Consider the following 13,054-nt stretch of genomic DNA (forward strand, 5'->3'; position numbering starts at 1 on the left):
CAAATTTTATAAAATACTAAAATAAATAAGTAATTTCAAATTTTGTAAAATTTAAAAATAAAGAAAAACATTTATACTAAAAGAAGCATTTGAAATTTGGTCGTAATCTAATCTGAATCAGAGTAGTCCTCATGTCGTTGCTGCTACTGCCTCAACCGTCCACCACCCTCTCTCCGGTCACCGCCTCTGCCGCCGCCGCACGCATACCCTTCGCCGCCGTCAAGCCTCGGAGGCAGAGAGCGCTCACTCCGAAAGCCACACTCTCAATCTCTCCCCCAGCTACAGCACCCAATGCAATCCCTCCGAAGAAGGTTCTGGTTCCCATCGGTTTGGGCACCGAAGAAATGGAAGCCGTTATCATGATTCACGTCCTGCGACGCGCCGGCGCGGAAGTCACCGTCGCCTCCGTGGAGCCGCTGCTCCAAGTAGAAGCCGCCGGAGGCACCAAAATAGTCGCCGACACCGACATTTCCGCGTGTTCCGATCAAATTTTTGACCTCGTTGCTTTACCCGTTAGTTCTCTAACTGAAACCGCTCTCTGTTAGCGTTGGTTGTTGTGTTGTTGATGCTAGTATTAACCGCGAGTGCAGGGAGGAATGCCTGGCTCTGCAAGACTACGGGATTGCGAAGTTCTGCGAAAAATCACTAGCAAACAAGCTGAGGAAAATAGGCTCTATGGAGCTATTTGTGCTGCTCCCGCTGTCACCCTTTTGCCATGGGGTCTTTTGAAGAAGAAGAAGGTGCTTTGCTTAACTTGGATTTCAATAGAATCAGTATTTATTGCCGTGGTTTTAAATTACTGTTGCTATCTAATGTTGGTTGAGTCTAGCAGAAGGGTTAGTTTTCCATATCAGGAGGAACTGATATTTGAATCCCCACTGGGACTGTTGGAGATTCATATGATATAGCTAAAATAGAGTATGTCTGAGTAAACCTTAGTTTACAAGCTGGTTTTGTAGGTTAAGCTAGGCCAATATGGGAAATGAATCACATTTAGTGTCTGTCGAACTAAATCTGGAATAGGATTGCCTCTGAAAAAGAATAACCTCAGAAACCAAAAAAAGCAATTGTTGTTGCCCTAACAGTGTGGTGGTATCCATCAAGATTTCTGTGGAAAGAGCTTAATCTATATAAATACAGTCTGCACAAAATATTTACTTAGACATCCAATTAGAACTTATTCTGTCAACCCATCATATTAATGAAAAGGATGGATGATGTAGTAAAATGATCAGACTAGTTGGATGTTTGTGTAAAACAATTTTACAACGACAATATATATACATATATATGTATGTATATATGTATATGTATAAGTATGTATGTATATTAAATTCATGTGGAAATTTAAAGTAAAGAAAGTGTCATGCATGCCAAAGATAATCAAATGACATTATACTACTAGTGCATTCTAATTAAGTTTTTTACATAAATTGTATTATTACCATTGGATTGCGTATACACGCTATAATTTTTGCTATATTTTCATTATGTTGTTTTTTGTTTGTATTTGGATAAGGCTAATATCCTCTAGTTTGTCATGGAAGATAACTTGTCACCCCGCATTCTTCGACAGCCTTCCAACCTTTTGGGCAGTTAAATCAAATCTTCAGGTTTCCAGAGGACTCACAACCAGCCCGGGGCCTGGAACAACATACCAGTTTGCTTTGTCCTTGGCCGAGCAGCTATTTGGGGAGTCTGTTGCTAGGGAGGTCGCAGAATTGTTGGTAATCTGCTTTTATTAGCATCTTTCTTGCCTGAAAGGAATAGATTGCTTCCCTTCAGTTTTGTAATTGTTTAGAAATATGACTAAATTATAAAGAATAGGAAAAAAAATACAGAATGGTGAATGTACTTTTTTTATCAAATTTATAAAAATTAACATCTTTTCATGTTTTTTCTGATGTTTCATGTATGTTGTCTGATCAGTTAAGTTCTGTGCCTGATCCGATGCTCTTTCTTATATTTTATAATAGTTGATTAGAACGGATGATGATAATGCAACTAAGGAGTTCAATAAAGTTGAATGGTCTATTGGCCATCACACCCCTAGTGTAAGTTATTACTAACTTTCATATGTGTATTATTTGGGAAGACTTTAGCTGTCCATCCTTTTGAAACAAAGATCTTAACTTACACATACAGTCATACATTATGATGCCCAGGTCCTCATACCAATTGCACATGGTTCGGAAGAGATTGATGTAGTGACTGTGGTAGATATTCTAAGGCGAGCAAAAGCTAATGTCATAGTTGCTTCAGTTGAGAAATCTCTTGAAGTTTTGGCTTCACAAGGAACGAAAATTGTTGCTGATATATTAATTAGGGATGCTCAGGAGTCAACACATGATTTGATTATTCTTCCAGTAAGATAAAATTCTGAAAAAAACGAGTTACTGCATTTTTTCACGTTGCTATAGCAGAACTTAGAAGTGTTTATTATTAAGTTTTAGATAATTCAGATTTGATTTGTGTGGAAATCGATTCTCTTGTGTATAACCCATTGTAGAAAATAAGATTTCAATTGCTTCATAAATTTTATTTTTTTTATCTTTGGAACACATTGAAATTAAATGGAGTTCATTTTGTTTTATTACTCACTTATTCTTAACTAGAATAGGTAGAGTGGGTAAACAAGTAAAGGTGAAACTATCAATTCAAACACTCAACTAAAGCTAAATAAAGGTGACTCAAATTCAACTAAATTTTAGTGGATTTCCAAAATAAGCACAAGAAAATGTCAAAATTTAATCCATCCCTATTTTAAAACTTTCCAAACATAATCACTAACAGCCTTCTCCCCCTCTCCCCAACAAACAAAAATCACATACAATGTGCTTAGAGCAAAGGGTGAAAATGAATGGTCACAATTGTATCTTGTTCTAGGATTATCTTTCTTGGGGTTCCTTCAATTTTTAGGGTTTTTCTATGATTATCTTTCTCGGGGTTCCTTCAATTTTTAGGGTTTTTCATTGCAGTTGCACTCGACTCAGTATATTTAGTTTATGATTGTAATTATCTGCAAAATCTGATGATTCTTGCTTTTGTCCCACCTATTGTTAGTTAATGAGATTTTCATGAATTTTTAGGGAGGAACTACTGGTACCCAAAAACTAAGCAAATCAAGAATTCTGAAGAAGCTTCTTAAAGAACAAAATTCAACTGGAAGAATATATGGGGCGATCTGTTCTTCACTTGCTATTCTACACAAACAAGGTTTACTCAAGGTATTAGCTGCCCCAGTGTTAATATTGAGCTTGTTTCCTGATCTAATTCTTGAAGAAATCGTCACTGAAATGAGAATTTTGTTGCTGTTGCAGGACAAGAGGGCCACAGCCCATCCCTCTGTCTCAGACAAGGTTAATGACGAAGCAATAAATGGGGCCAAAGTAGTTATTGATGGAAATTTGATCACTAGTGAGGGGCTTGCCACTGCAACATATTTTGCACTGGCCATTGTGAGCAAGCTATTTGGCAATGGAAGAGCTAGAAGTGTAGCAAAAGGCCTTGTTTTTGAGTATCCTAAGTAGAATGCATGATGGTTTGAAGTAGGAGAAGAAGTATAATTAGTCTTAAGAGATGAGGGGTTTATCATTTTCCAAGCCTGTGCCTGGGCACTAGCTCCATGTTAGCATTATAAATGCTTGTCCCCTATCACTTCACAAACAAGGAAAAGTTGCAGTTTCTGTGGGCAAAAATCTTTGATCAAGTTGTACTCTGTCATGTGCAATTCCCCATCTCAAAATCCACAAGGCACAACCATGCTTGGCTTTCTTGGGGACAGTGCATTTTGGGATTCCTTTCACATACATGGATGGTTGCAATCAATCTGAGTTTCACTTGTGGAGGGGTTGTGATGTCTTTTCACATGATGTGAACTGTAGGTTGAACATTCTAGCTTAAATTCAAACTTTACTTGATAGATAATTCAATCCTCATGTGCCCTAAAAAAATTGGTCAATTGCATGATGTAATTAGTCAAATATCATCATCTTGTATCCCCAGAAACCAGCAAGAATTTTTTTTCATGTCAATTTTTTTTGGGACAGGTGGTTCAGTCAACAAATTGAGAAGAAAACCAAGAGGATGAACATGAATTTTGGAGACTTTTTCAATCCGACAGAGATTCACCATTATCTTAATTTTAAATATTTGAATTATTCTCAAATGTTAAGAATGTTTACATTCAGTTAAATTTAATTGATCAAGAAACAGGTTTTGTGTCCAAGTAAGATATAATAATTCCAACTGAAAGGCAAATATGGCATACATTGTTACAATTATTTTTTTAATTGTTATAACTTTGAAAGTTTTGTATCTAAAAGCGAATTTGAATTAATTTTTATAAATTTTTTTTCAGAATAATTAAAATAATAAAGTATTTTTTTAAGATTTAGAATATTTAGGATTCAAGACATTTCTTTTACCAAGCTATAAATATTTTTTTAACTTTTGAAAGGAAACCATATTTCTTTATGTACTTATCTAAAATAATATAGTGATTAAAATTAATTATTTCTAAAGAATGAGTGACAACAAATTAGAAAAGGTTGAAAGGGTTAAGAAAAAAAAAATGTTAGAAAGAAGTTCAAATGGCAAACACTGGTATTAAAAGATGGATGAATAAATTTGTTATTTCAGTAGTGTACTGTACTAACGTCTCCACGAGTAATTTTTGAATAAAATTGATTTCCAATAAATTAATTAATTATATAGCTTATATTAAAATATTTTAATAAGTTTATAGTTTCCAGTATAAGATATATTTAAAGTTATGTCATTTTCAATAATTAATTTCTCCATTTTTACTTTTTCATTATATTTTTACATCATTTTCCTATTGCCTTTTTTTTATAACGGCCCACATAAAAAAATGAAATATACATTTATTAGTACTCACATTAATAACTAATTTTCTTTTAAATAATCATGTTTTGTTGTTTCTCTTAAATTACTTTACAAAAGCAAAATTAAAATAATAAATATGTAATAAATAGACCAAAAATTTAAATGGTTAACTTGTTTAAAATTACAGTTGCTATATTTTGAGATGATCATTAAAAATTATATAATTTATAAGTGAATGATAATATAAAGCTATTTTTTTATTTTATTTATCTATCTTCTTTTATGATTTTGTAAAAGTAAAAACTATAATAAATTTATTGATTTTAATAAAATAGATAGGATATTTTTTTATTCTAATATCACAATATAGAAATATAATTTAATTTAAAAATCAAACATAAATGTATTTAATGTTATGTAAAACATTTCTAAAATAATAAATAAGAAAAATATAAAATATTTTAAATAATTCAGAATTTAGTAGGAATAATGAATACCTTGTGTTTCTTTGATAAATAAATATGAGGAGAAAGAGTTTCTTTCTGGAGCAAAAGTTATTTCTGAGTCATCGCTGACTAAGTTACCTTTACACTTTAATAATATTAAGATAAGATAAGATTAGGATTTGGCTAGAATTTGACATTTGAACACTAATCTCAAAACTCATACACCAGAAAAGGAGAGGAAGATATTTTTTCTGTCACTATTGTGTTGTTTGACATTTTATTATTGACACCAGATAATACAATCATAACATAAAGTACTTTGAAAAAACCAACACCCACAAAATGGTACAGTAACATAGGAAAGATATGGGAACAAATTGGAAAATAATGGTAAAGGAAATTTGCATGTTTAAAGTCAATGGAAAAGCAACAGCTTCAACTTTTGACAGGTGTAGGCCAATATAGTTCTGCAACTGTAGCTGAATTTTAAAAATTTCAGTGAATATCTATGGATATTTAGTAAAGTACAAATTAAAATTTTAAAAGTATAATAAAGAACCTTCACTTAAAAGTATATTTGCACTAAACATAAGTAATTACATAAAAATGTTTATAAAAAAGAATGTTTTATTTTTAATTAAGGATGTTCTGCAGTTTAAACTGCAGGATATGTCCAAGAATCATGATACCTGTGAGTCATTGTTGGTTAAAAAGTAGTGTAAGATACATAAGTCAGTCATGTAGCTTCTATACTTAGAATCTTCAGTAAGAGGCATCCTCCATTATCCTCATTCAACTTCAAATTTGATATTAACACATAGATTAACATCTTTAGACTATTTGGTAATCTCTAAGCCGAAAAACAATAAAGATCAGTAGTGACTTTTGGTTTAATCTTGCTTGGAAGCATTATGTGGTCTTGGTTACTAAGGAAGCATTCAAATTGGCAATGATAATGCCTTTAATGTAATCAATGAGATGACTAAATTGAACTCGATCCATATTGAGTGAAGCCAAACTTAGTGATGATTTGGAAAATGTTATGAAACTACAAGCAAAGTGCTCTACATAGGTGTTTGTAACTGAGATTGTACAGTCTCATTGGTTGTTGTGAGAAAAGGATCAACCAAATACATAAAACACTGTTACTTATGTTTGACATGTGGAAAATAAATGGGAATCTCCCTCCTTTCATAAATACAAGAAACAAAGGGCATGACTAAAACTTAAATTGGACAAACAAAAGTTAGAGACAGTCAAATAAGCTTGTGTTATCTTATCATCCTGCAATAGAAAAGAAAATAACATTCAAGCACATATAACAATTCATTATTTAAAGATATATGTTTAAAAATGTACAACTCACCACTCCTAGTTCCTATACATAAAGCTAATAATAGCTAGCTACCTCCCTATCTAGTGTTGGACTGAAATTAAGCCACAGTTCACAAACATACTCCAGTCCTTATGACATAACAATGGCTTCCTTCCTTCGTATATCTGTTACTTAGAAACAACTACTCAAACTGTCTACCACTACCATGGTCCTGTAAGTGTCCTTCTCAAGCATTGTATTCTACTACTTACCCTTGACTGGCATGCAGGGTCCAAATCCTGCTAAGATAAATAAATAAATAAAGTTTATTTGCCTTTCAAACTGTGAAAATAAATTGAAAAGTAAATTGTGTGAATAAATTTCACTATTGGTGTCAACCAGTAGAAAAAAAGTGAGGAAAAAGAGTCATTTGATCAAGAGAACATTGGCATAGTCATATGCAGAGCAGATTATACCTTATTTTTTTGCATTTCCTTAATTTCTGCCTGTATCAAACCAAAATTGTAATCAGAGAAAGCCAAAACCTTTGTATACATTTTACTGATAAAGTGATAAGGATGTGGCACAGAATGACAGCAAACCTGTTTTCTTTGCAATTCTCTGTTTATTTCCTTGAGTTTTGCAACTTCAGCTTCTAGTTCGAAAGTGTAGGCCTGCCATTCAAGAGAGATAGAAATTTATAATTAAGTGCCTTACAGAATAGTGCAATAGATAATTTGACAAGTTCTTTTATATAGAACCGGAAAAATTATGTAATGTATTTTAATTCTCTCTTCGTTATGAATTTACAGTTCATGTGTAGTATTTTTGATATTTTAATCAGGTGATGCAGAATTTGTAAGAAAGAATGATAAGAAATGAATCAAACTTAACTGTTCTGAAGAATTTGATATGAATCCCACTAAAAACAGAGTTGACTAAAGCTTTTTAGCAGGATCCACCAACACAGTAAAATTACTAGTGTTGTTGACAAGAATGCATAATGACTAGTTAGAAACAGTAAACATTTTTTTTGTAAAAATCTTTAGAATAAAACTAACACTTTTTGTTAAAAAGAGGAACAAAAGAATATTTTCTCAAATCAAACAACTACTTTCATATCTCTTTTAATTTTTATTATTAGGCCAGTTTTAGGAGTTGCAGTACAAAAGAGATGGGGTTATTTTTTCAAAAGAAATTAAAATCACATCATTTAGCATGAATATAAAATTAAAATTTATTAATATTACTTGAGCTAAAACTTAATTTTGAGATAGTTTAAAAAATGAAAACATGTTTTACCCTTACTTTTCTCTAAATATATGTTAAAACAGTGGAACTGATGCAGTAATGAGTAATTCTAAGGGTAGGTACTAACCTGCTTACGAGCCCTTGACCTGGCAGCTGATTCTCTATTTTTGATCATTCTCCTTTGTCTTCTCTCAACCACTTTCTCTATAGCACTGCATTTCCTTCCCCTGTTGATTGCATAATGAACTGGGGACAGTGAAGAGTTGTCTACATTACTTCTTGAAATTACATCTGATGATATTTTCCTGGAGGGAGAAGCCTCTGGATTAGCTGAGGCTAAACCAACCATTCCAACATTCAGTGAATGCTCCATCAACCCTCCTCTTCTGGCAGGGCTAGGATGTGGAGCAGTGTTCAACAAATGCATAGGAGCAGAAAAAGCTACATTTGATGGCTTTGGAAAAAGTGGGGGTTGCTGTTGTGTTGGTCGTTGAGAGTGGTTTGAGTTTAGTGATAAAGGAGGTTGTTTGGGAGCTAAGTTGTTGTTGTTGTTCTCCACCACCCTCTCACCCAAATTCCTATTACTTCTGTTTGGTTGTTGGAATCCAAGAAGTAGGCCATTGTTATTGTTTGGTCTAGGAAAGTCACCAAACCATCCATTGTTATTTGGTTTTCCAATTTGTTGTTGAGGCACATCTTCTCTCACCACCCCAGCCCTCACCAAAAACTCCTCTAAAGTCATTTCTCCCAGTGTTGGTTGCCTTTGAGGAATGGATGAACCACCATTGCCACTCCCATCGTTGGCCCCACCACTATCTTTGATGAAGTCCCTCCAAACCTCATCCACTGTTTTCTGACTAAGAGTCCTTGGCAATGTCAAAAAACCCTGTCTTTGCAAACCACCACTAACTGGGTTATGGTTGTGGCCTTCTCCTGTACCAGCTGAAAATGCCAAGGCCTGAGTCTCTTCAGCTGTCCAAATGTTCTTCAAGAGTTCATCCATGTTCATGGACCCAAATTCCTTCCCAATCCCCTCCATGGTGCTCTGAAACTCATCAAATGTAAGGGAGTATACTGATGACTGTCTCAACAGAGAACCAACATTTGCCGGTGTCTTCCCATGGATGGCATCCCAAGTAGAGTTATTATCATCGTAGTTCCTGAAGTTCATCTTTGCTTTCACTTTCCAACACTTGAAGCAGACGTTAGAGCTTTACTCAAGCAAGCTTTGTCTCACGTAGCAATCATGCCTAAGTAGATCGTGGGGTGTTTTCAGACACCAATTTGGAATGGTTTCCTAACTACAAAAAAACATTGGGACAATAAAAGCAATTCACTGATAAAGTTACTAAAAGAGATAATCATCAACCCCACCCCACAATCCTCAGGAACAAAACATTTGTTACATCTTTTGAGGGATCAGTAGCAAAAAAGTTTCATGAAAAGCACAAAAATCCAAACCAGTGCACATGGTGAAACACCGAAGCCAACCATGACTAAACTGTAGAGAAGCAAGATCAAAAACGTGGTGCTGCTGTCTGTTATTTTGGTATTTTTTGACCCCATGAAAAATATCTTACTACTTTTGTAACTTGGATTAAATTAACCTAACCCAAAATCTGGTGATGTAGATAGACCTTAATTTTTCAAATGCTTCAAAGCAAAAGGTTAAATAATTTCTGCGAGATACCAACACCCTTTTAGGAGTTTAACATAACCAAACTTCCTTTTCCGGGCGAAATCACAAAAGTCTCTCAGACCCGTCACCATCTCCAACCCAATTTTCCTTTTATCTTAAAGAAGTAATTGTCACTATTACACAAATTTCACATCCAATCATGGATACAAAACTCCCTTGCTCCACACACCCACCACAACAACAGCTACCCATAATCCAATTCCGCCGATTCTCCACCCGGGCGATCGGAGAAACCCAAAAGGCCCCACATCGATTAAACTAAAATTAGTCGGGTGGAAAGAAGCATATGAATAAAGAGCAAACAAAACAAAAGAAAAGACTGTGGGAATGGCTGAGTTATGGGCTTGTAGAGGAAAACAATGGCGGTGATAACGAAAGGAGGAATTAAAATTAGAATTACCTGGGGTGAGTGTGTGCTTGGGGGAGTAAGGAGTGTCGTGTCGCAGCGATCTTGAAAATTGGGGAGTGTGGTGGAGTCAACAAGTGTCTTGTGTAGTGGTCCTGATATAAGAACACATACCCTCAATAAGTGGCCCAATGGTCGCAAAACGTGGTCCAATCATTCCCACTTGAATCCATGACGTGACCTTCACCCAATCATCTTTCGAAATGTGGGAGGATCACACCACTTGATGCTGCTTTCCGACAACATTTTACATTTCTGATCATCATCATGCTTAAGGATTTTTTTCTCACCCCATAAAAACATAACCTATTTGCCGTCCATTTTCTCATTTTTGCATTATCTTCTCTCCTTTTTCAGCTCTGCTATGAGTTTTTGGAAGTGCCATGTTCTGCAAGGTAAGGTAGATATGTGTTTGAATCTATTCCCCTTGCTTTTTTCTTGTTATGAGTCAAGTCACTATGCTAATAATATGAATATTTATCTTCTGCCTAATGTACTTTTAGTTTTGGATAATTAATGTTTCAATTTTTTTTCTATTAATTTTAACTTTTTGACATAAAGTTGAATCTATCTTAGGATAATTATATGTTGACAACTCTATTTTGTATATAACCACATTACCCAAGGAATGCCAAAAATTCTTGTTATACGCCCATTCCAAGTACCTACTCTCTTTTCTAGGTTTATTGATATTGAATCAATCGAACAAACTTCTAAACTCTTAATACTATTATTTTAATATTTTTTCATACCATTTAATTTCAAACTTATTATTTATTTTATATATTTATTTTTAAATTCATCACATCAAGAATGGTATATTATTATAAGGATTGTGAAAGTATTATTTTTCATTTAATTATTCTCAAATTGCTAACTAGATCCATTCCTTTTAATCTAAATATTAAAAGTCATCATCTTTATGGTCCAATTCTTCTATCTCCTTAATAATACATTGTTTAGTTGTATTCATGCACCCAAACACATCATAATTCCATTTTTTAAAGTCTGTTTTAAACAATTTTAGTTTTTCTTTTACACCTAGTAACCTCATTCCCTTGCACATTATATGATTCTCACTTTTCCTTCACTAATTCTTTAAAATCCGTTAATGACTCTCATGCATCAAAACAAAATGCAATTGTAACAAAGAAACGATCACAATATACTTTATAATACACTTTTTCTAATATACTATTATTATTAATTTATCAAACTATTGCATATAAATTCACAAGTAAAACTTGTCGAATAATAGTATTAATAAATTGGCTTATAACTATATTAAATAAAAATAGAATAAATTCATGTTTCATACCTTTTATTAAAAATATAAAAATTGGTACCTGAAATGATGTACTTGAATTGTAATCGGAGAGATAAATGAATTTTTAAAGAATTTGAGTGTAAATCTTATGGAGTTATGAGTTATAAAAATTCAAATTTAATCTTATCACAACTTGTGACGATCAATCCCATAACTTATTATTGACATTCTCGTCTTTTTTAAGTATGAAATTAGTATATTTTTTTAAATTAAATATTAGAAAAATCTTTCTATTTTCTCATCAGTTTTTATAACTCATAACTTCATAAGGTTATCATAACTTCATAAGGTTATCACTAAGAGAAACTCATTTTTTTTTCAATATTCATATATCTCCTTGTTTGTATGTACAAACTAAATTATGTAAGGCTATCTAAATTTCATATTAATATTCATTAAATAACTTTTAATGCCCACTAATAATTAACTCTCAGTGCTATATTTAATTTTCATCATATACATCATAAACCCTAAATCCTACATAACTTTTAATGCTATATTTAATTTCCATCATATACATCATTATTTCTTATAAGGAGAACATACCCAATTCACTTTTTTATTTTTATTTTATCTTCACATGTGACACCCAATCACTTGATTAAAAACATAATAATCATATAAAAAAAATATTCAAACACTTAATTAAAAACATAATAAAAATTAGAAAGAAAACCAACCTAAAATTATGTTTAACCAAACCTGAAAATCATATCAATTGTACTAATGGCCACATAACACGTTTTAGTGAATGAATCAATTCTTACAAAAGAAAACTGTGAATGAATCAATTCTCTAATAGTGTTCTAGTTGAAAAACAGATTGCACGAATTGATTGATTTTGATTAATTCATGTTTTAGGTTCAGAATCAATTATTGGATATTATAAATATCACTATATCAAAATAATTTTTGAAAATATATTAGTTTAAACTTTGTTAAAATCTATATCTCTAAAATTATTTTATAATTAATACGGGATCAAGATGAGACTAAATTCTATAACTCTAAAATATTTCGATTATAGCAAGTTTATAAGATATAGTTAAATATTATTGTATTTGAAGTATTACCCATTTGGACTCAGTTATATCATGATTTTTATTTTTAAAAAGTATATATTTTCATAGGTTAAACAATGAGATGTTTATAAATTTTGCAAACACTTTGTAAACTTTTTTTTTTCTGGAAAAGTTATAGAGTTGAGGCAATTTTATTAATAATATTTCGTTTTAATTGTTATGAATTCTTTTATTATAAATGAAGAATAAGATTTTAACTAAAATTTATTTAAAATACAAAATAGAGTAATGTACACGTAAAAGAGAGTCAAACAAAACCAAGATTGAGACTTTCTTTTGTTTGTAATATTATTACTAATATCTCACTAAAAAAATCATTATATAAAAATAAATTTTAGATATAAAAAATAATTATTTATTATATTATTAAATTAAACATTATTTTAAAGATTATTTTTTATATATATTTAAATTAATTCCTATTATTGATAAATAGTTTTTAAATTGGTATTTAATTAGCTACCGATTTTAGAATTTAAAATAATTGGTAGTTAAAATCTTAGTAACTAATACTATAAGAAAATCATTAAATAGAAATTAATTTTAAAGACAAAAAATAGTTAATTGTTGTATGGTCTAAATTAGAGACATTTTAGAGATTAAAAAAATTATTGGTTTCTAAATTATTTTCTATTATTGATAAATAGTTTTTAAATTGGTATCTAATTAGCTATCAAGAT

The 13,054-nt window shown here is 31.9% G+C and overlaps 2 protein-coding genes across 4 annotated transcripts; one reads left to right on the top strand and one right to left on the bottom strand.

Moving 5' to 3' along the window:
• The first annotated feature begins 82 nt into the window (after window positions 1–82).
• Window positions 83–4,115, top strand: DJ1C (Class I glutamine amidotransferase-like superfamily protein). Of its 2 annotated transcripts, XM_068610006.2 has the most exons (7): window positions 83–512; window positions 591–740; window positions 1,548–1,727; window positions 1,977–2,054; window positions 2,166–2,366; window positions 3,090–3,227; window positions 3,321–4,115. In XM_068610006.2, the coding sequence occupies exons 1-7, from the start codon at window positions 132–134 to the stop codon at window positions 3,528–3,530; spliced, it is 1,338 nt and encodes a 445-aa protein (XP_068466107.1). In that variant the 5' UTR covers window positions 83–131; the 3' UTR covers window positions 3,531–4,115. The 2 variants fall into 2 exon arrangements, with proteins under 2 accessions (XP_068466107.1, XP_090156041.1); XM_090299915.1 differs by lacking the exons at window positions 1,977–2,054; window positions 2,166–2,366 and having other exon boundaries at window positions 97–512.
• Window positions 4,116–6,596: 2,481 nt separating this feature from the next.
• On the bottom strand, window positions 6,597–10,415 carry LOC137808740 (ABSCISIC ACID-INSENSITIVE 5-like protein 7). 2 transcript variants are annotated; one of them, XM_068610008.2, is made up of 5 exons: window positions 9,960–10,415; window positions 7,988–9,161; window positions 7,212–7,283; window positions 7,086–7,115; window positions 6,597–6,908 (listed from the first exon to the last, which is right to left on the bottom strand). In XM_068610008.2, the coding sequence occupies exons 2-5, from the start codon at window positions 9,029–9,031 to the stop codon at window positions 6,831–6,833; spliced, it is 1,224 nt and encodes a 407-aa protein (XP_068466109.1). In that variant the 5' UTR covers window positions 9,032–9,161; window positions 9,960–10,415; the 3' UTR covers window positions 6,597–6,830. The 2 variants fall into 2 exon arrangements, with proteins under 2 accessions (XP_068466109.1, XP_068466108.1); XM_068610007.1 differs by having other exon boundaries at window positions 6,597–6,911; window positions 9,960–10,371.
• Between the last annotated feature and the right edge of the window lie 2,639 nt (window positions 10,416–13,054).

This window comes from Phaseolus vulgaris, chromosome 3 (assembly GCF_051622355.1).
Source record: "Phaseolus vulgaris cultivar YP4 chromosome 3, ASM5162235v1, whole genome shotgun sequence".
In the NCBI taxonomy this organism is placed as follows: domain Eukaryota; kingdom Viridiplantae; phylum Streptophyta; class Magnoliopsida; order Fabales; family Fabaceae; genus Phaseolus; species Phaseolus vulgaris.